This window comes from Lygodium microphyllum, chromosome 28 (genome assembly GCF_053477565.2).
Source record: "Lygodium microphyllum isolate KBCC chromosome 28, Lygodium_microphyllum_v1.1.10, whole genome shotgun sequence".
Taxonomy (NCBI): Eukaryota; Viridiplantae; Streptophyta; class Polypodiopsida; order Schizaeales; family Lygodiaceae; genus Lygodium; species Lygodium microphyllum.
In genome coordinates this window covers 67,791,037-67,814,789 of record NC_141162.1, presented here as the reverse complement: position 1 = coordinate 67,814,789, position 23,753 = coordinate 67,791,037, and the positions used below count along the sequence as shown (strand labels likewise).

The 23,753-nt window shown below is 41.9% G+C and overlaps 1 protein-coding gene across 3 annotated transcripts in view; it reads right to left on the bottom strand.

The window, feature by feature from the left end:
- Positions 1 to 23,479, bottom strand: part of EER5 (proteasome family protein) — a 114,720-nt gene extending 91,241 nt beyond the window's left edge. For 2 of the 3 annotated variants that reach the window (XM_087670586.1, XM_087670588.1), the window contains exons 1-4: positions 23,150 to 23,479; positions 22,944 to 23,071; positions 22,543 to 22,636; positions 22,367 to 22,456 (exon numbers count right to left, since the gene is read on the bottom strand). In XM_087670586.1, the coding sequence (XP_087526712.1) occupies positions 22,367 to 22,456; positions 22,543 to 22,636; positions 22,944 to 23,071; positions 23,150 to 23,299 (462 nt within the window). In that variant the 5' untranslated portion in view covers positions 23,300 to 23,479. The remainder of the gene's footprint in view (positions 1 to 22,366; positions 22,457 to 22,542; positions 22,637 to 22,943; positions 23,072 to 23,149) is intronic. The other variant, XM_087670589.1, reaches the window with a different exon arrangement.
- Positions 23,480 to 23,753: the final 274 nt, after the last annotated feature.

Sequence of the window (23,753 nt, the reverse complement as noted above, 5' to 3'; positions counted from 1 at the left end):
ATCCAGATCCTGTATCTCAAAAGAAGAAACATGCGAGGGTTTTGATTCATGCAACACAAAAGAATTGTGCAAACCTAACATTGGACCTGGCGGAGATGATGAAGATGGATCACCAGACGTTCCGAATGCCGTATGTCCTCCATGATCGAAGAGGTGGCCAGCCTTACCAACCGGTCCGAATGTGGTAGCAAAACTGGTAGGAAGGGTGTAAACATCACCGTACTTGTTGCGATAGTACTCCTCAAAGTCCTCCTCTGTCATGTTAGTAAAATCTGGTGAAGGTGGAGTGTTGTCCTCCTCACCGAGTCCATAATGCCGTCTCAAGACCTCCAATGATGGAGAAGCTTGATAAGACATCATAGGAACTGGAGAAGAAGCTATCTGGGACATTGTGATTTGGTTACGAGTCGTATTGTGTGCCTTGCACAAAGACTAGCTCTCAACTATATCCACAGGATACTCTTTACAAGAGCACTGGCTCTGATACCATGTTAAGAAGATTGCTAGGGTTTGCACCGAGGACACACAAAGTGTACGACCACGACAAAAACACAAAGACACAAACACAAACACAGAGGGCAAAACTCAAACCCTAAACGCAAAACTCAAAACTCAAACACAAACAGAAGAAGGGAGAGAGAGAACACAACTCTGAAGTGAATGAATGATGTAAATGAATGTAAGAGTGTACAGTGTGCCCAAGGGCAGAGCAATGTCGGAGTGTGACGTCCATCGAAAACAGATCCCAAGTTTGTGACCACCAGTCGGAGTGTAGGAGTGCTGAATAGTGAATGGCGGCAGGCTGGTCACCAAAATGCAGCAGTCTGGAGGTTGGAAACTGGTAAACGCAATAGTGTACCACCGATCGGGGGCTGGAAACTTTGCACAATGTGCTGTAAACAGTAGGCTGAAACAGTGTTTGAGAGTGTCAGGGCCTGCAATGCTGAAAACGCCGGCTAGCTAACCCTGGAGATGACGAACAACAGTCTGAAACAGCAGTCTGGGACAGTTTGGAGCAATCGCCAGCAACTGAGAGCTGTCGCCTGGAGCAATGGATAGACTGAAGATGATGTGGCTGCAGTCGATGATGGCTGGACAGCAGATGGAGGTGGGCTGCACGCTGGAAACTGGGCACCAACAGCAGCAGAGGGTATGTGGGCTGGTGTAACCTGCAAAACAAGGATGATTGCTGAATGGGGGCAGCCTGTCTATTTATAGATGTGGAAGGGCCCCAAAAATTAGGGTTTCCACTAAACTCTCTCGAACCGCTCCCCGTTTTAGGGTTTCCACTGAACTCTCTTGAACCACTCCCCGTTTTAGGGTTTTACTCTAAAAGAGCATTTTTAGTGTGTTTTGGGGCTGTTTAAGAGGCTAATCAGCAAGTAATGCATATTTTAGCTCAACAAATGGCTCTATCTCTACAAGGCTAGTAGTGTCAATAGGGTCGGATCTATGAAAAAAGAATAACACTACTCTTTTTGTGGGTCCCTTTGGGTGAGCTAGTCTCCTTTCTCATAGTAATGTTGTGCAGCCCCTCTAGAGCTCCAAAAGGAAAAGACCTAGGCATCTTTGGTCCTGGTACTCTGTGATCGACAAAGAGATCCAAAACCATCACAGAAGAGGCAATGGTATCATCCTCGTATGCCACAGTATACTGTACATCTGCATATGTAATGCTCCTCTCTCTTAGGCTCTCAGCCACAAAGTTAGTAAGTCCTATCCTCTACTGGAATACCTGTCCATCTACTTGTCTCCATCTGCAGCCTATGAGAGGAGGTATGAATCTGTCCAATAGCAACTCATATGCTATGGGAGAGATGGGTGTCCCTGTATGCTGGCCGAACTATGTGCCCCAAGAAGAAGATCTCCTCCAAAGTGAACTCTTTCTAATTACCATTAGTCACCAATAGATGCTTGAATAGTTCCTGAAACAATAGCAAGATGCTTCCAATGCTCCATCCCATTCTGTGAATAGATAGTGATATCAAAGAATGTCCAAACAAAGGATATATTCTAATGGAAGATCCTATCCATCATCCAATAAAATGTTGTGGAACTTTAGTAAGCCCAAATGGCATCAATAAAAATCGATGCAAGCCAAAGGTTGTCCTAAAAATTGTATTGTTGATATCATCTTTTTTAATGCATACCTGAAGATAACCACCCTTCCATCTATCTAGCTCAAAATCACAAATCCTTCCAACCTGTCAAGAATATCATCTATCCTTGGAATAGGAAAATGATTATTGATGGTAACATTGCTCAAGGCACAATAGTCGATACACATGCCCTATGAACTATCATTCCTTTGGACCAAAAGGACATGAAAGGGCACAAGCTATGTTGAATCAGCCCCTAGTCCAATAAGTTCTTCGTTTATGCCAATTCGCAATGTACTGCCTGACACTAGATCAATAGCACGATCCTCAAGCCTCTTGAGTGGAAATTTGTCAAAAAAATGTGAAACAAGGAGCAAAAAGACTGTGCTGATAGATCTGTTGTAAACACAAAGAACAGATAAGAATAGCAAGAACACAAAGAATTCATAGAGAATAGACTCGGGAAATGGAACACATATACCAAGGCTCAAGAGTGTGTAGAATGGCACGGGCTGTGGGTAACCAGCAGTCCCCCTCTCTCCACAACAGAAGCATTGTGCTCGTATCTTAGCATGTGAAACAATGAAGGTGAGATTGACTATAATTAGGCCAAAAGTAATACAACAATAATGACCAATCAGCTAGCAACACATGGCCCAAAATACCAATTTGCCATCATTTAATGCACCTAACACTAAAGCGAAATACACTCTAACTATAGGTCCTGTCACCCAAGATATGTACTTTGGCTGTGGATCCCATCACCCAATACAATAGAATATACCATGATTAACTCATCATAGTACATACAACAATGACAATCAAATAGGGCCATGGTTACCCAAGTAGTGGGTGATCAAGCCACCACCAAAGTGCCTTGGAAAGGAACTGATGCCAATGTCAATCATACCAATCCTAACCACAAAGAGTAGAAATAGTTGAATCTCAATGGCTTTCACAAACCAACTCCGTAGAAAGCACATCATGACCATGGATTCCCCACCTTCAGTCAAATTGCCAAAATGCCCCCTCATGTGAGAATAGACTAGGAGCAAAGACCGCTCAGTGTCTAGCATCCCATCATGAACTTGAAAGGCAAACCAACTCCAAGATTTGAATATATCAAACTTAGTCAATGCATTAGGAAGCCACACTCAAGGTCCACCATGCCTGCAAATGGATGAGGCTAGAATGCCCCATCACCACCACCCTCTCACACTTCTCTTTGGCATTAGAGAGTTATAAGGAATGATAGTAGCACTAAGGCTAAAAAGCTACACAAGCTAGTGTAGCCTTCGTCACCTAGCCAAAGTCAAAATCTCAGGATGATGACTCATTGAAGGAGTACTTTTTTGTAGTCCTTTCAGAGTTGCCCCTTCTTACCACAATGGGAGCACTACTTCATGTATTGCTTGTCACCCCTCCCTAAAGCAACAGAAGCATCTCTCTTGCCATCAAAATGAGATCGTAACCTCCCTTGTAAATGAGAAGCAGTCTCATGTTAAGTAGCATCAGTGTCATATGATCAAAACCGACAAGTGTCGCCAATGTCTAAACATGTAAGGCATTAACCACACCATCAAACTCTAGAGGTAGCTTGTAGAGAACAATTCCCACAATATGGGTTTTGGGAAGGGTGGACTGCATGTAAGCTGATCCTTGATCTATGTCACCCTAAGAAGAAATGATTGAATTGTATCAATCACCTCGTACCTAATAGTCTCTAACTATCCATAGAGGGTCACAACTCATATGGTTCACAAAGCCTCATACATAAGCTAAAGCCCCTCCCAAACCTATGAGCATATCCTACAAAAGGTAACCACCAAAAGGACTTCCTTTGAGATGCAACAAAGAAGAGAACAGTATGCCTTGGAATTGTCATTGTCCCGAGTATGAATTTCTTCCTCATAGTTAGTCTTCATCCCAATCATCTAGACTAGTAGAGGGCTTTTGGAGACACAAGGCCAATCTTGAAATAACATATCAAAGGCACTTCTTCACAAACCAAGCTTTCATAACAGCACTTCAAGTGACATAGCTAGGTTCTTTAAACTTATCATCAATGTAGCAACATGGAGGAGCCACTTAAGTGAGATGCATACAAGGTAAAGTAAGGGGAATGAGAGAGAGAGAGAGAGAGAGAGAGAGAGAGAGAGAGACTTTGGACAAACAACCCAATACCAAAAGTTCAATGGTAAGCAAAATAAAGATAGTTAAGACAGAGAGAGGAACAAATGTGAAGAGAGTGTAGTCGCAAAAGCACAAGAACTGACAAAAGTAGGCTGAAAACACAAACAGTTTGAAAATGCAGGCTGAGGATGCTGAAACCTGCCAAAAAAAATAGGAAATTGATTGCACAAACAGTAAAACATCGAGAGCTGAGCTGAAAACAGCAGTTGATCAGCAAATACACAAGCTAGAACAGTCAAAATGCAGGTACATTCTGTCAAAAACAGGCTGCCCCGAGGCTGAAAACTACTCAGCTAAGGAAACTCTCACCCAAGCTTGCATGGATCAAGACAGCAAAAGAACACAAAATCTGGAGCAATCTATGAGCAATCAGACCTGAAAACAGCAGTCAAACACAACAGCCAGCACTAGAACCAAAAGACTTGGGCTTTGATACCATGTCAAAAAAGTGTGGAGCCAAAGAAGCAAAGAGACGGTGCTGATAAATCCGTTGTATTATGTAAATACAAAGTTACACAAAAGAATAGCAAGAGCACAATGAGCTCAAAGAGAATAGACTCGAGATGGAATTCATATACCAAGGCTCAAGAGTATATACAATAGCACGGGCTGTGAGCAACCAGCAAAGTGTTGCAGTTTCCCTCTCTCCAACAGAAGCAATGTGCTTGTATCTAAATGTGTGAGATAAGAGGCTACCTATAGATAGGCAGAAAGTAATATAGTAATAATGACCAATTGACCAGCAATAAGTGTGACCCAAGTTACTAGTCAGCCAACATTTAATGCACCTGATAGTAAAGTGAAGTGCACTCTTAACTATAGGTCCTATCAACACACGGGCCACAATATGTACTCTGCTAACAAAATTCTCCAGGCAAAGACTCAAAGAAGCACTCGTTATATTGCTACAAGAAATCAATATTTAGATATAGCCAAAGCTGATACAAGAGGGATCAATTCTCCCTTGAGCTTCGCATCCAAAACATGAATCTTTCCATATAATCTAAGGTACCTTCTTATCAAAGATGTCCACCGCTCCATGCACCTTGTGCTACCAAGGCACACCCAACAGAACATCACAACCTGCAAGTGCCATGATGTAGAACTTCTCTATATCCACATCACTCTGAATGTAGATTCTCAGGTTTCTAATGATAACGGGTGCAATATGCTCAACATGACAAGGGCAAGCCAACGGATAAAAGAACTCAATAGGGTTATGGTAACTCAGAGACAATGAACATAAAAGTTGAATAATAAATGATGAATAAATACAATGCTCAATGCAACAAACACAATATGCAAAGGTGAATATCAAACCTCAAACTCCCATGTCTCTAGCACCAAAGCAAAGAGTATGAGCTAGAGAGTATGTCAGACTCTAAGGGATCCCAAAATGCAGCAAATAGCCTCCAAATGTGCTCCAAAAGCAGCAAATGCAGATTTGCAAGTGTCTGGATCCATGCCAAATGAAGTTGGACAGCTTGAAACAAAAGGCAACTGCCTGAAGAAGTGTCTAATGATGAAGGCAACAGTAGCTGTAGTGAAAACGTAGCCTACAATGATGATGTGGCAGGCTGGCATGCCTATACTGCAAACGCAACTTTGATGATGACATCAGAAGTAAACACAGGCAGATCTGGAACAAACAGCAGTAGGCAACAGCTGGAGAAGGTCAAACACAAGCTGAAAACAGGACGATAGCAGCAAATGCAGCCAAATCAGCAGTCACCAATACTGTAGGGGAGTGTCTCGAAGCAAGCGCCAGCAGTAGACAGCAACTCGAACTGAGATATCCTTCGTAGACGGGGTGTGATCAACAAAGATAGGCATCAGCAATCTGCAAAACAAGAGTGGCTAAGTGGTGGGCAGCCTATCTATTTATAGAACTGTGGATCCTCCCAAATCAGGGTTTGTCTCCTGGGATATAGACACTCTAGCAATGCGCACCATTAAATGCAACTTTGGTAATAATTGAGTTTTGGGGCTATAGTAAGGAGCTAATCAGGTTATAACACATTCTTTAGCTCAACGCCGTCTCCTTTGAACAGATGCCCAATCTTCTTGACAATTCTAAAGATAAGAAGTTTGCCCATAAACTTGGGTTAAACGTTATCAAAGCCATCTAATCTCTCACTTTACAATGTGCATGAAGCTCTTCATAACTTTGTAGCATCTAAGTTGGGTTTCTTACTAACCATGTCTAGAACCAAACCAACGAAAGTTTCCATTCTCTACCTTGTTGGTCATGTTGCTCATCTTTCCATGAGTGGTCCTTTTGTTATTTGGACAGTCATGTGCTATGTGACCCTCCTCTTTACTAATAAGACATTTGCTGGCAGCCCTAAAATCCTTGTGCTATTAACCATTTAGTCCTTCCTAACTATTTGCAACAGATTTCAAACCCTTTCCACCATTACCAAGCTTGAAAAGTTTCTTGTCATTCTCTACTTTGCTAATCTTGTAACCAACGGCCACAACAACATTCTCAATGAGCTGAAGTTCACTATGTAAGAGCTTAAAAGTAGCAAGGCCACTTGAAACTTTTTGCTGTACTCCTCCAAGTCCTTGTAATCAGATGCTCTCAACTAATTCCATGCAAACTTCACTTCCACTTCAAAGGTATTAGTGAGCTACATGTTGCAAAACTCTTGCTTGAAGTATACCATAGTTGCACAAAACACCGTTTCCTAGCCTAGAAAATGGCATTCTTGTTTCTTGTTCTTTCTTCCAAGGTTACAACTTATACCATCCAACCATGAAATATGTGTAATTATGATAAATGTACATCAATTTCATTGATGAGTTCTAAGAACTATGAATGGTGTTTATAACAACAAATATTTCAGTGCACTTAGTTTAACATGTGATTATGGAGATGAAACTTGAAACTTTTAAGTATGACTCACAAATCACTAAAGCTATAATAAGCAATCAAGTTTTGACTATGGACAATGGACTATTGCGTCTTTCGATAAATTTTAGCCTTTCATATTATTTATACACACATATGCGCCAACTACATATGCCCATGTGTAGCTCACATTATTTGAGTTAGAACTTACAAACTTTCAAGCACGACTCACAAGTCACTTGATGAATAGGACTATTACATCATTCAATACATGTCACCCTTTCAACATTCTATATTGATACACACACACACACTCTTGTCTATTTATGTGTGTACTTATTTGCTTGTTTGTTTGTTTATCTATATATATTGGTGCACACACATATATATGTATATTGTGTCATGGCAACATGAAATTTTGAGATGTTTTAATTGTGTTGATAACATTTGATTAAGTTATTAATCAAATGTGCAAGGTGGTTTACATGTGATGCACATGGTAATTATTTCATGGTAACAAGCCAAGGACCCCAAGGATGCAATTGGTATCAAAGGCAAAGTTATGATAAGTTATGCCATCTAGGTTTTGGAGGTCAATTGGTGTCAATTTTTGACCCTAGCACATTTGTTTAGCCAACAATTGTCAATGGCGACACTAGGAACTAGTATTAATTGATTAATTAATGCCAATATAAGGATCAATAAAGGTTGGGAACCACTCCAAGTTACCAATGGCCTAGCCAATTTAATTATGAACAGGCATATTTAATTTTGTGCAAGATCAAAATGGCTGAAATTCAATTTAATGGCTGGATAATGCTAAAAAAATAGGTTTAGAAGACTGCAACTTAGCAAAAATGCCCATGCAAACTAAGAAAACATTTTTGGGGTCTCAGCCATTCATCACTTTTCAACTGGTAGGAGAGAGAAAGAGAAGGCTGTTGGTTATTCTACCTGTGCAGAAATCAACGCTGGATATAGGCAATAGTCATCTGGGACCTTCCAAGGGTAGGTGACAACAGGGAGACACCTTCCAAGGGCTACAACAGCATTACTGATCAGGTAACAACATTTTGGAAGTGTCTGGCAATAGGTGACTTCATTAAATGCAAGCTGCAATAGACAAATTTTAGGGCTTTCTCGCTAAGAAAATCAAATTTCTCTCTCATCTTGGCTTTCTCTCACCTTCTCCAATCCATTCTTAGGGGACCTCAGCTTACCTCAACCATTTGGAGCAAATCTCAGCCAAATTTAGTGAGCAGCACAAGAAATTCTGTTGTAAACCCTAAATTTTTGCAAAAAGTAGGGTTCAACAGCCATCTCAAGACCCATGCCATCACTAGAAGGCATGGAACACTAAAATCAGCACCTGCAATTCATGGTATTGTCAAGGATTTAAGATGGCCAACCATCCATTGTAAAATTGGGGCAAATTTTGGCCAATTGGAGTACAATTGGAGCAAGTCATCGGCAAAAATCTAGGGGTGAATTGCCCAATTTGCTTACTGATTATTGGAACAGCAAAGGGCTTTTAGATTAGCCAAGGAGATTATGAAATCTCCACTTGTAATCAATCCACTGGCAATTGAAGTTAAAGAAATATTGAAAGCGGCACCAGTTTTGGGAACAAGGTGTCCAATGTCAAAGATTATTAAAAAAAAGTGTGCATTTCAATTTATGTTTATATACTAATTGTTGTAGTTAAGTGCTTGATCAGGGAATTACAACCCTCTCCGAGAAGGAAGGCTGGTTGCAATTGCCACCAAAGATCATCACCCAAAAAGTTCTTGCAAAGAAGATATCCTTGCTTTGATAGCAATGTAAAGTGCTAGGAAGAACGTGAGAATGACAATACTTTGAACTTAACCAACTCAATCAATTATCACCATGAAAATTAGGAGAGAGAGAGAGAGAGAGAGGTCAACACCACGTTGAGAGGGGAACTGGACCCTTCCCATCACATGAATTTATTGAAATAAAACCATGAGCACCAAGTGCCTGAACCATATACAAAAGGGTTGATTTGCTACAATTCTGAAAATTAGGATTTTGAAACCCTAATCTCTACAAACTCCAAGCAGCAAGCTGATTTTCTTATTTAGTGCTTGGATTAGATTAAGCTAAGTAGAAAGTGCTTCTTGGATGAGAGATAGATAGGAGAATACAAAGCATGTGGCTAAAATTTTAGTATGAGATCTTATTCCAAATGAAGAGAGAGACCTTCAATATATAGGTGTGGGGCTTGGATGCTCAAAAGTGGAGAGTAGAGGTTACAAATGACAAGTCTTTGCTGAAAATGACAAGTGTAGAAGACTTCTCTCTTCAGAATGACGCATGTCCTATTGTAGATAAACTTCTACTCTAAAAATATCTCAAATGATTAAGAATTTTAGATAGTTGTTGAAGACAAAATTGTTCCTTGCGAAATTTCCGAGTCTTTGACATGAACAAATTTTCCATTTGAGTAACTTTCAAAAATAATAACCTCCTACATTTTAGGAGTCGCCAAATTTAGCTTCTGGAGAGCTTCATTATATAGGTTCACCAGTTCATGGTTTATTTTTTTGATCATAAGCATATTGTTTCACTTTCTGAAACCACTCATTATTTAGGCTTCTAGTCAATGTGACTATCTGGGCATAAAAACATTAGTCATCTGAGCTCCCTAGTCAATCTAATTGCTCGACTAAACTTTTAATTTCTCTTGGGTATCTCATCAATGACGACCCAAGTATAATTGTAGGGCATTCTAGTCATTGACAACCCTTAAATAGAAAGATAAACATTTAATCATATTTTAAAACACTTGAGTAATACAAATCATCTTTCAAAGTACATGAGCATCAAATTAATTTGAAATCATTCATCCAATATGTCTTCGTAACAATTGATATATAAAAGTTTATTACATGAGAGAAAGAAAAAAAGTCATATCAATGTCTACAAAAGGCAAAATCAGCCTATGAGACCAAAATGTTACATCCAAGAAGTCTAGGAATCTCCAATACCCAAGAAAGTTGTCATCTAATGCTATAACTAACTAAATGGAGGAAAAAAAAAAAAAAAAACAGAATAATACATAGCTAATGAGTACAAAATGATGTCTGAGTCAGATACAATGTGGAACTGCTTAGGAGGCACTCATCCTAAGATGTCTCTCATGGGTTTATCTAGCGTATAGAGACGGAACCGGTGAGGTAGGGTCCCCCTGGTAGCGATGTAGTATTCTCTATATCTATAGATGACACCTCCTGCAAGGCGTGGACAAGTTGGGCATGGGTAACAGGCTCTACACCTCTCTATGGCTATGTCTAGGGTGGTTCACAAAGAGAGAGAAAGAGAGAGAGAGAGAGAGAGAGAGAGAGAGAGTTTTTAAAGTAGAGAAAATAAAGAGAGACAGCCATCTCTCTGTGCTAGTCAGAGGAAGAGAAACACGCTAGACGTCAACCAAAGGTCTACCAAAAAGATAGATGGTATGAAACATCGGATAAAAGTTTACCGAAAAGGCAGAAGATATGAGATGAGGACAAAAGTTTATCGAAGAGGCAAATGGTATGGTGGTTGTCTATCGAGATAGCAAGTGGCGAACCGACAATATGGAATGTCAAGTAAAAGTCTGTAGGAAGGCAGACTGTATGGTGGTTGTTTGTCGAGATGGCAGGTGGCAATCCGATGGGATTGGACAAGGGCAATCACCAATCTATCTTGTTCAAGGCACACGTAGAGAGATAGGGGGGTTGACTTTCTACCACGTGGACACTTTTACAAGACTGGGGAAGGCAATTTCTTTCTTGGTATAGAAATGTGAAGGACAAGCCATGTGTATAATAGATGTGGTTTTTTTTTTTCTGCCACATATAAATTACCTTTATTAAGAAGAAAGAATAACTAAATAAGACTATATCTTATTTCTTATTCTTTTCTTGTAACCTTTCTTTCAAAAGGTTTTAAAACAAATCTACCCCCTATTTAAATAGAGCTGCCCCCCTGCTTGTCCACCCAAAAAAAAATGCCTCAAGAGATTTGCGTTAAATGCAATCTATTTGCAGTCCTATACTCGTTATACCCTATCTCTCTCAATTTTGACCAGCACATACTCTCACGAGCTCTTAAAGATGTATAAATGGCCGAGTAGTTATAGTTTTGTTCAATGATGGCTCTACTTTATATGATCAGCTTATAGACTTCTGACTTATGAGTCTTAACCATGTCAATGCCATTCTTGGCATGCTATGGTTCTTTGATAAATATTCTTCTTTGTATATTGACTACAGATGTTATGTACTTTCTTTTGAGCTTAATGGTCATTTCCATGTGATCAAGGGTTATTTATATCCAAAATCACAGAGAATAATTACATATGATTTCAACATTCCAATTTAGTAAATGTTTTTCCGATCCAAGTGTTACTACTTATATTTGCTTAGTTGAAAAGTTCAATCATCTAATTCACAATGTAGTCCAAATTTGTTTAATGATAATCTTAATATGAATCTCAATGTAAGTGAGTATTTGGATCTAATATCACGAGTATGTTGATGTCATTCCATTTGAACTACCTAACGAACTTCCTATGAGAGTGTGCAACAGAAGAGAAACACCAACACAAAGAGAAGCACACAGAGAGAGAGAGAGAGAGAGAGCAAAAAAAGGAGGAATATTGCATTGACTGAAAAATGTTGATACAATGATGATGGATTGATCAGTCCCTCCATGCAACCCAAAGCATCAATGAGGGCACCAAATCAGGGTGATGACGATAGCAACACCAAGCACGGAGAGTCCAAGTATCAAGTGTCCACCTGCAAAGGGAAGAGTGAAGACTAAAAAAAATTGTTTGCCAAGTAGGGAGGCTGGCTATAAATAGCCAAGACATCGAAAAATTGACCGACCTGATCTAGAGGAGGCCAAAAATGCTGACGGACCAACAATCAATTCTAGTCACATAAGAAAAATGCCAAAAAAAATAGAGAATACTCTGAAAAAATCCCAAATGGCAATGACAATGTCTAGCAAGTGTGGATAAACTGTGGAAAGGAGTAATTAGCCAAGGAATGCACACAAGAAGTCACCAGGAGATGACAGACTGACATGACTAATACAGGCACGCTAACACTTCCACCATCTTGCCGAACCTTAGACCATAGAATCAAGACGTTGCCTAGTAACCATCCCGTCTCTTGGCAACCTTAAAGTTCTAGCCCGGAAGAGGAAGATGAGATAGCCAAGTAACTTCAAGAATATCTAGATAAGGGTTTTATAGAGCCAAGTAAATCCCCATGGAACACACCTATCCTTCTCGCAAAAAAAAAAAAAGGCACAATGCGCTTTTGTATCAATGAAAAGGTCAAAATAAAGTGACCATTAAGAATAAGTATCCATTATTTAGGATGGATAACCTTATAGATCAACTTTGTGGTACATGATATTCCACCAAAATGGATCTCATGCCTCATCACCATCAACTATGGATAGCTTCAAAGGATGTTTTGAAAATTGTGTTTTGAACACAATATGAACATTATTAATTTTTTATCCTATCTTTTGAATTGATCAATGCTCTCCCAACTCTCCAATAGATAATAAATAACTTATTTCGTTCGTATCTCGAAAAGTCAATAGTTGTTTTTCTCAACGATATCTTTATTTATAGAAAGTCCTTGGAGGAACATGTGAACATTTGCGTATCACCTTGCATCTCTTAGGACAAGAGCAATTATTTGCAAAAAGTGTGAATTTTTTCGCACAGAGCTATTATATCTTAGTCATGTTATTTGGATTCCTTTTTATGGCATTCAGATTGATCCCAAAAAGGTTTGAGTAGTACTTGATCGGTCTATTCTGACAACCATAAGGCAAATAAAATCTTTGATAGGTTTTATTGGATTTTTTCAAAAATTCGTAAAGAACTATGCTTATATTACTAAACCCTTGACACATTTCCTTAAGGATATTCCAAAGCAAGAAAAAGCACGTTAGACTGCCAATTGTTTGAACTAGTGAGCTTAATCAATGTTTTCAAACATTAAAATAGCTAGTTACTACTGCACCAATGTTGCAAATTATCAATGCAAATAGACCTTTTGAGGTTCATACGAATACAAGTGATTATGCTTTAGATGTTGATCTTTATCAAAATAGCCAACCTATTGCATTTGAGAGTTGTAAGCATACCGACACCCAAACAGGTTATACCACCGAAGAGATTAAATTACTATTAGTCATCCATACACTTAAGTATGGCATTATTATTTGTACGGCGACAAGTTTATTATTTATATGGACCGCCATTCATTAGAGTACCTTTGTGATTAGCCCAATCTCCTTAGCTGCAAAGCAAGATGGGCAAAGCTTATGTAAGAGTGTGACTTCAAGATTCACTATAGAAAAGGCGCAATTAATATGGTTGCCAATGTTCTTAGTTGAATTTCTAAAGTTAATGCCTTGTCCTTCTCCGAAATCGCGATTGATTTCTATCTTTCTCTCCAGGGGCTGTAAAGGAAACTGCTAGGGTTTGCATTAAGGACACATAGAGTGTACGACCACGACAGAAACACAAAGAGACAGACACAGACACAGAGGGCAAAACTCAAACCCTAAACGCAAAACTCAAAACTCAAATACAAATAGAAGAAGGGAGAGAGAGAACACAACTCTGAAGTGAATGAATGTTGTAAATGAATGTAAGAGTGTACAGTGTGCTCAAGGGCAGAGCAATATCGAAGTGTGACGTCCACTGAAGACGGATCCCAAGTCTGTGACCACCAGTCGGAGTGTAGGAGTGCTGAATAGTGAATGACAGCAGGCTGGTCACCAAAACGCAGCAGTCTCGAGGCTAAAAATTGGTAAACACAGCAGTGTATGCAATCGGAGACTGAAAACTGTGCACAGTTTGCTGTAAAAAGCAGGTTGAAACAGTGTCTGAGAGTGTTAGGGCCTGCAATGCTGAAAACACAGGCTAGCTGACCCTAGAGATGATAGACAGCAGGCTGAACAGCAGTCTAGGACAGTCTCGAGCAGTCGCCAGCAACTAAGGGCTGTCGCCTACAGCATTGGACAGGTTGAAGATAATGTGGCTGCAATCGATGATGGCTGGACAACAAATGGAGGCGGGCTGCAAGATGAAAACTAGGCACCAACAGCAACAGAGGGTATGTGGGCTGGTGTAACTTGCAAACAAGGATAATTGTTGAATGGGGGCAACCTATCTATTTATAGATGTGGAAGGGCGCCCCAAAAATTAGGGTTTCCACTAAACTCTCTCGAACCGCTCCCCGTTCTAGGGTTTCCACTGAACTCTCTCGAACCGCTCCCCGTTTTAGGGTTTTACTCTAAAATAGCATTTTTAGTGTGTTTTGGGGCTGTTTAAGAGGCTAATCAGCAAGTAATGCATATTTTAGCTCAACAAGGGCGTTGCCAAAACAATCTTCACTTTGGTAAGATCCAACAACTAGTTCAAGAGGGATCTAGTAGCCTGAGAAGCTTTGGTGGTTTGGATGCCTACAAGTTGGCTACTGAGAGAAAGATGGATCCATTTGCAATGGATTACTTTTTATTATTTAAACAAGGCAAAGTGTGTCTGCCTAATAACAAGGATATCTGCAAGAAAATTTTATACGAGTGTCACAATGCGCTAAGCGTTAGACACCCTGGCATACACCAGACTTTGGCCTTGGTTACTTGCTAATTTTATTAGCTACATATTAAAACTATGGTTTGAGTCTTATATACGTGAGTGCCTATAGTGTCAGCTTAATAAAGTTGAACAGCAAAGATAGACAGGGATGTAGCATTCTTTACAAGTTCTCCATAGAAAGTGAAGTAGCATTTCTATGGATTTTATGGTAGGATTACCCCATATGAATCGAAGTCATGAAGCAATCTAGAGATTGGCTGATTGATTAACAAAAATGGCTCAATTCATTCCTACAAAGACAACTGTGAAAAATCACAAGTTGACTGGTCTCTTTGTCGAACATCTTTATAAACTTTATGGTTTACCTAATAATATAGTCAATGACCAAGATCCTAAGTTCATTTGCCATTTATTTCTAGCAAATGGTTTTCCAAAAACTGAAAACTCAATTGTCCATGTCATCCTCGAAACATCCTGAAATCGTAGACAAACTAAACGGACAAATCAAACCATGGAGGATATGCTACATGCATATGCCTCTCGTAGGCAATTTGAATTGGAGTATTATCTTTCTCAGTTTAACTTTGCTTATAATAGTGCTAAGCATTCAACTATTGGTTATAGCTCGTTTATGCTTATGTTGTGAGAGTGCGCTACGGAAGAGGAAATACGAACACGGAGGGAGAGAGAGAGAGAAAGCAGAAAATACGGAAGAGAGATCTGCACTAACTGAAATGAATGCTGAATACACTGAAATGGACTGATCAGTCCCTGCACGCAGCCCGAAGCATCAGTGAGGGCACCAGATCAGGCTGATGATGATGGCAGCACCACCACGGGGGAGGAGTGTCGGAATCTGCAAGAAGACAAGTGACCAAGTGGGGAGGGGGGCTGCCTATAAATAGGCAAAAGGACAAACCCTAACCCTAACCCTAAAATGGGCGCAAACCCTAAAATGGGCGCAAACCCTAAAAGTGCCCTAAAATGGGCGCCCCACAACAGTGACCAAAAAGTGGCCGGACAGCCAGTGGCTGCCCACTAAAAGAGGCCAAAAAGAAATACACAATCTAAGACAGCCAATCGAGAGTGACTAGCCTCCCCCATCATAACACATGGCAGACGTGTCAAAACTCCTAATGTCCTCGTCTGACTCAGACTGAGGCTCACAGGCAGGAGATGACAAGGCATGACAAACATGACTGCTAACACCCCCTCTCAAATCCTGGATGTGGCTGAAGGCCGAAGAGGAAATAGATCCTGGGGTGGCAAGAGGAATGCCAATGTCGATGAAGTCCGTCAATGTAGACTGCCGCTGAAGGAGCTCCTCATGATCCTGGGAATCCCCCTCTAAAACACTAGGGGCTAGGGAATCCACAGCCGCATCACCGAGATCGTCCCCCTCTGAAAGGGATGGGGGGTACGAGGGAACCACCGGAGGAGAGGGTGGGGGATGGGAAGGAACCTGTGGAAAAGAGGGTGCACAAGCAAGAACGGGTATAGCAATAGACTGCCTCGGAGGACCCTGCATCAAAGAAGGGGAATGGAGCCTGTAAAGCCCGCTCTCCTGCCAACCTGTAGATAAGACAGCTCCTGTAAGAGAATCCTCAATAACAACGGCATGCTCGGTGAAGATCACTCGTGTGCCAAGCCTCGTAAGGCCATAAACTGAGAGGAGGGGAAGGCCCAAATCCGGAACATGTAGGGCCTGTGAAAAGGAGCTCGAAGGTCGGTCGGTAAACAAAGGCAATGTGCCAACACCACTAATAGGCACCGATAAAATGTCACCAACAGTGACTGAACCCTCTGATGGACGGAGATCCTGTAACAAATCACCTCGGGGAGTCATATGACTCGAAGCACCACTGTCCAGTAACCAAGGCTGCGCAGAAGACACTGCAGCCACGGAAGAAGAAGGATCCTCCTCCAAAGCATGGATATGAAGGAACACTGACTCATGGGTAACAGCTGGTGTAGAGGTAGAAGAAGGCTCCGATGTAGATCCACCCGTCGCTCCTAGACGAAGGTGAGGGTACTTCTTCCAGCATTTCTCCTCGGGATGTGTCCCTTTCCCACAGTGTGGGCACTTCGGTCTCTCTAAATCTGAGTCAGAGCCTGAAGAACTATCCTTCTTCTTAGCCTTTGACTTCTTATTCTTCTGTCCTCCCGAACCTGCAACAAAGGCTCTAGTGGAGTCGGATCCACTAGCACTGACCTCTCTGAGTCGCTCGTCATGCTCTAAGACAAGCGGGAATAGCTCCTCCCATAGAAGCTTCTCACGGGTCCTTGATGTAAGAAGGCTGGTGTAGAAGACATCAAACCGAGGCGATGGCAGCTGAGTCAAAAGAATCATAGCCATGTCTTCAGAAGATATCGTCCGACCGAGGGATACAAGCTCATCCCTCATATCCTGTAATCTGTTGATGTGGTTCTTCATGGAAGGACTATCATCAATAGCGAGCATCCGCAACTTCTTTTCAAGAGATATCTGGTGGGCAAACGTCTTCTGTTGATAGAGAGACGCCAGCTTTCTCCACACGTCTGCTGCAATCTTCAACCTGTGAACATGAACAAGGACAGAATCCTGCAAACTCAGAAAGAGGAAAGATCTGGCTCTAGAATTAAGCCGATCCCATAAGGCTGCACGATCCATAGATGTCCCATCTGCAGAATCCACCTTAGGCCGGGGAATAGGAACAGAAACAAGCTCCCAAAGATCGAAGGAGTCCAAGATACACTCCACCTTGCGGGACCATAGAGAAAAGTTGGAGCCATCCAACCGGTCCTCTTTGGGCAGCTCAGGAAGTACGGGTACCTGTACAGGGGGTACCAAAGGCTGCATCTTCGGCCCACTGGAAGGGGATCGCCGAGATACATGAATAGAAGGGGGACGGGAAAGAGGAATAGATTCCGGACGACGGTCCTCGTGATAGAAATCACGCCTCCGTTCAGATGAGTGTCGAGACAAAAGCTTGTCATCTGAGTCATCAAAGCCCGTAAATTGATGAGAAGACATCTTCCAATCTGCAAGACACCAAAGAAAACTTTGCCGATGCCGAATAATGACCAGCAGTATGGTCACCAATCACCAAAACGCACGCGGGGGAGGCCTACAGACACCTGGAGCTGCAAAACACAAGGTTGTCTGATGAATATCACCAAGATAGAAGCTACCAGCACCAAAACATAGCCTGGGAATAGGTCGCCAGCAGGAAAAGAGCCGCCTGGAGATGGAACGACAGCCAGATCAGCAAAACGCAGACTGGAGGAGTGTCGCCCAGCTGGAGAAGTGGCCGCCCTGACTCAAAACGCAAGCAGGAACTGGTTTGTGATGACGTGGCAGCCTCTGGAGGGGGGCGCCTGCAGCAAACGCAAGGCTGGTGACACGTGGCAGCTTTTGGAGGGGGCGCCTGCAGCAAACGCAAGGATGTTGACCTCCTGGAAGGGCCGCCTTGACTGTTGGGGATGAGACCAGCAGCAAACGCAAAGATTTGGGTGATCTCCCGCGTAAATCTCAGCTCCATGTACTCTCCTTCGGCTCTGATACCATGTGAGAGTGTGCTGCGGAAGAGGAAATACGAACACGGAGGGAGAGAGAGAGAGAAAGCAGAAAATAAGGAAGAGAAATCTGCACTGACTGAAATGAATGCTGAATACACTGAAATGGACTGATCAGTCCCTGCACGCAGCCCGAAGCATCAGTGAAGGCACCAGATCAGGCTGATGATGATGGCAGCACCACCACGGGGGAGGAGGAGTGTCGGAATCTGCAAGAAGACAAGTGACCAAGTGGGGAGGGGAGCTGCCTATAAATAGGCAAAAGGACAAACCCTAACCCTAACCCTAAATGGGCGCAAACCCTAAAATGGGCACCCCACAACAGTGACCAAAAAGTGGCCGGACAGCCAGTGGCTGCCCACTAAAAGAGGCCAAAAAGAAATACACAACCTAAGACAGCCAGTCGAGAGTGACTAGCCTCCCCCATCATAACACATGACAGACATGTCAGAACTCCTAATGTCCTTGTCTGACTCAAAATGAGGCTCACAGGCAGGAGATGACAAGGCATGACAAACATGACTGCTAACATATGTATGGTTACAAGCTGAAACCACAAATTGCAACAAAGCTCGAGGAGGGTGAGAATGCAATCCATAGTCGACTTTCTACACAATATGCAAGAGATGTTAACGATTGCTAGGAAAAGCATTAAAATGGACCAAGATCATGCCACGTTTTATAATCAAACTCCTCAATAGGTCCGTGAGGATATGTGGGTTTACCTTGTTCCAAAGGACTCTGATTCAATGACTATTAACAAGTGCTATAAACTCTTTTCGAGGTACTGTGGTCATTTCCAAATTACCAAGAAGATAAATAGTGTTTCCTATGAGTTGGATTTACCTTCAGAAATCTAAGTTCACCTTATGTTCCACATGAGTCATCTGAAAGAACGATTGGAACAAGAAGAATTAATTGTTTTGATTCAAAAAGTCTTGTGGTTTGAGAATATTGCTCATTACATTTACTTGTACCCGAATTGGTACTTGAACTTAAGACTAAACGATCCCGCTAATTGTTTATCCCAAGTATTTGATCAAGTGGAAAAACCACCTAGAGGCAAAAGCTACTTGGGAACCCTTACATTCATTGAAGAATCCTTTTTCTCACTTCACTAAGAATATTACTAAGGATAGTAATCATTCATAAGGGGGAAAGTGTTACATCCCTAGATATCCGGATGGGCACTAGTAGCATTGGTCACAATGGTCATGAGGTGACTTAGCACGGATGCACTAAGTGCACTTTGGGGTAACAACAATCAAGTCCTATTTATAGGACTCAAGGCCCTATTGCACACATTCATTGTGTAATCACCACTCTTGGACTCTTGGATTGTTGGCCGATGCATCCGTACACCTGCATGGTATAGGCTGGTAGTATGGCCCGCTAACCCTTGGGATGTGGTCATGGCCCAAAGTGCTACTAGCTCCTAGGCTTGGGGGTGGGCCCATTTGGCTCTATAACTAGGAGTTGAGTCTGATGTCCAACCCCTTTTATTATGGATATGACTTGTGTCATGTCTTGTGGGCAAGTTGGATCCTATGGGGACATTTCATTAAAGTGGTGTGTATAAGGTATGGTGTTAATGGGTGGCATTCCGGCTAACAATGTGCCAAGCTGCAAAGTAGCATTCACCTATAGGAAGCTAGCATGTGATATTGAAGAAGAAAAAGTGCTGGGAACGGAAATAAATGATCCTAGTTCTAGTATGCTTGATGCAGTTGTGGAATTTAATCCTAAGCTATTGAAAGCAAATGAAAGAGAATCGACAAAAGAGGTAGAAGGGAGGGAATTGTGAACCAAAAATACCAAGTCCGTGCTCAAAAGAAACAAAGGATGCAGTGCCAAGTATACCTGTAGATATATGTTTGTGTCCCAACCCTCCTCTATTAAAGTTAACATAATTGAACCTTTCACGATCCGGATCCTACACACCAAAAGAAGAAATAGTGAAGGGTTTTGTTTCATTGACTCAAAAAGGTTACATAAACCTAACACTGGGCCTAGCTCTAATGAAGAAGATGGGTCATTAATTGTCCCGTAAGTAGCATATCATCCCTAAGTGGAGAGGTGACCAGCCTCTAACTGATCCTGACCGATGCATAAGGCTCCCATGAGTGTGGCAAGAATATTTAATGTGCAAGAATTCACTGAACTCCTCTTGTATCATGAGCCCTACATTTGACCAAGAAGAAGAAAGAGATGATGTATTGTCTTTCCCGTTAAGTCCTTAATGCCTCCTCAAGGCCTACACATTGAGATAGAAAAGTTAAAGTACCTAATATAGTGCTTCTCATTAACATGAGCACAAAGGTCTCTTGCTTCAAGTTTCATATCAAGACAATTCAAGTTCTTCTTTTCTATTCTCTAGATTGAACAATCTTGTATTGTCATGTGCAAAACATTCATAGTAGCAAGTGCAAAACTTGGTTGAAGCTAAACACACAACCACATGATAACCAATCACTTTCACCGATTGAGAGATTGGCACCAATTTACTCAATCCATTCTAATAGAATCAAGAAGAATGTGTCCTCATTATGAGCACAAGTGAAAAATAAGGCATGGTCATGTTGTCAAACCATCTTAATCAAATGTACATGAAGCACCACCAGGAGATGAATCAATAACAAGAGAGGGAAATGAAGCACCCTTAGCATGTAGCTCCATATGTATATGTGAAGTTTGGAGAATTGACAATTTATCCTCACGTGTTGGAAGGTTGCCTATGATGTCATCCTCACACAAACGAGGCAATGTGATGGCATCACACAATGAGAATTGGCATGTTGAAAATATAGAAGAGGATAAAGTGATTGTAAGGTTGGAGTTGGCGGGGAGGGGGGGCCGGGGTTGCCATGTTAAAGACGATCCATCGTAAGACCAATGAGTACACAAGCTTCATAATGATTGATGTCCACTAGACAGCAAACTGTGTGGTGCATAGCCATGCACATCAAGTACACAATGTAGACTGCCATGGACAGCACACCCTAGAAGGGAAGGGATCTCTCTCGACACCACACACAGGTGACTCACTAGCACATAGGCAGGCTTGCAGGGTCCATGAAGCACCCAACCTTGATGAGAGCCACGTTGCCTAACCTTGATGAGGTCTATGTCACCGGCCCAAGATAGATGCAGCACCCAGCCAAAAACAGATTTGGCATATGCAACATGGGGTAGGGCCAAAAGAACAATCCGGCATGCAAGACAGGCTAGACCCAAAAACAGGAATCACAACCACAACATGTTCAAGATGGTCATCTGCCACTAAAAAGGGTGCCACCGGCCAGTTTGACACGCAATCCCCACCCAGTCCCAAGGCAAGACCAATCAAGATGCCATCCTTGATAAGGGGACCCGAAACAGCTACCCTAATGAAAACCAAGTAAGCAACATGCCAAATGGTCAACCGCCCTGCTATCTAGTCGGACTGCTTGGGCATTGACTTGTGAGGCAAGATCATCCTGGTCCACATGGCTGCCACATTTTTGAGCTTTGTTTTGATGGATCACTGACCTTGCTGGACAGCAACGCTAGGTTCCACAGTGAACTGGCCAATGCAGTGGGTTGCCTGCTGGGTGACTCTGGCCTAAGGTCTGACCAGTAGTTCACACCCTCTTGCCAGAGCCTCATCCACCAGCTGCATGCAGAAGCATCACTATCAATTTGACAGCCCACAGCTGCATGCAGAAGCATCACTATCAGTGTCTTCATGACAGTGGAACTGGGTGTGTCACAACCCAAGTGTGCCAGCAGGCAAAAGAGGAACAGCCAGAAATGCAGCTTGCTAAAGTAAATATTTTCTAAACAAGTAGTGAGCTCTGATGCTACAACATTGGATCAACCCAGGTCCGTGATAGTCTTCATTAAATCCAAATCACCTCTGTCCAAAATTGCCACAAAATGAAAATGTACCCACACGACAGACACAGTATGCAGACATCTCGAAATTTTAGAAAAAGTCACTGGAATGATCATATTCAATTAAAACGGGATGGATGTGAAGGCCATACTTACAGCAAGGGCTCCAAAGACCTTCATCAAAAAGGAACCTGCTCCTTTCAGCTTATCTGGGACCCTTCCAAGCCCAGCCAACTCTCTATCAGCCTGTGATTGCACACAATTATAGGGTCAGCAAAACTTGTAAATGGCCAACCAGTGCTTTAAGGCAATGTTAGTGTGACAAAACCAACCATTTCTGCCAAAGTTCTCAGCTCGTAGACCATAGTATACAATGCATCCATCGCCCAAGCCGTTTCCCAATTTCGAAATTCCTGCAAAAAGGAACTGTTGCAAATCTTATATTAGACTTATTGCAAGCTAGAAGATAGGTATGAAAAAAATTCTTGCAGAAAGGAACTATTGCAAATTTTGTATTAACTTGTTGCAAACTAGAAGCTACAGAGGAAAAAAATCTTGCAAAAAGGAACTGTTGCAAATATTGTAGTAGACTTGTTGCAAACTAGAAGATCCGTACGAAACAAATTCTTACAGAAAGGAACTGTTGCAATTTTTCTATTGGACTTATTGCAAACTAGAAGATTCGTAGGAAAACTTTGGGGGCGGGTGAGGGGAGCCGGGGGGAATAATTTACTTTGCTGATTTTTCCAGAGCATTGTAACAATCTACAAAATTCCTGTGGGTGAACCATTGCATGCAGCGCATGTGATGCAGAAGCATGTCCCCAAACTGGCCGGCTTGCTTTGTAATTCTGGTGGGATCCTGTACATAAAAAGAACAGAGACATTGAAAGAGTGGATATATGATTATTTGTTCAGTTTGCTGAAGTTCGCTGCTCACCTTGATCACGTCTAGAGCAGAAGTAACGGACTCCCGGTGAGGGGAATTGGAGGTGATGGACAGGAGGTCTCTGAGAGTGTGACCGTTCTGCGTGCTGACAGCTTCCACAACCGCGCTCACGTACGAGATGAGCCGCCGATTTGCCTCCATGGCGATCACGGCTTTAGAGCGCTCTCTCTCTCTATCTCTCCCCCGCCGAGTTGCCAACTATTCCCAAGTTAGCATCACGATTCAGGAGTTAGTTTTCAGTGTTCGGAGTGAGAGTATCACAACAAGTCTTTGAAAGCCGCGACTGACGACACGCGCAGGTCAATTGACAGGCACAAGTTTTTAGAGTAGCTATTTACTTTGTGCGTACTCCGCACTATCACCCACATGGTTTTAAAGGCCCCCAAGAGCTGAGATCCATGATAGTTTTTACGTGCAATCAATCGTGACCCTTGCTTTTTGAAAATATAAATATAATCATGGAAATAAACCCAACAAAGAATATAAACCTACCTCGTCAGGAAGTAGATCGCCAAAAAATGGCTTGTCCAAAAAACGGCTACCCTAAAAGAAGCTAAAATAATTATTCTTAATGTGTACATCTAATATAGTCTAA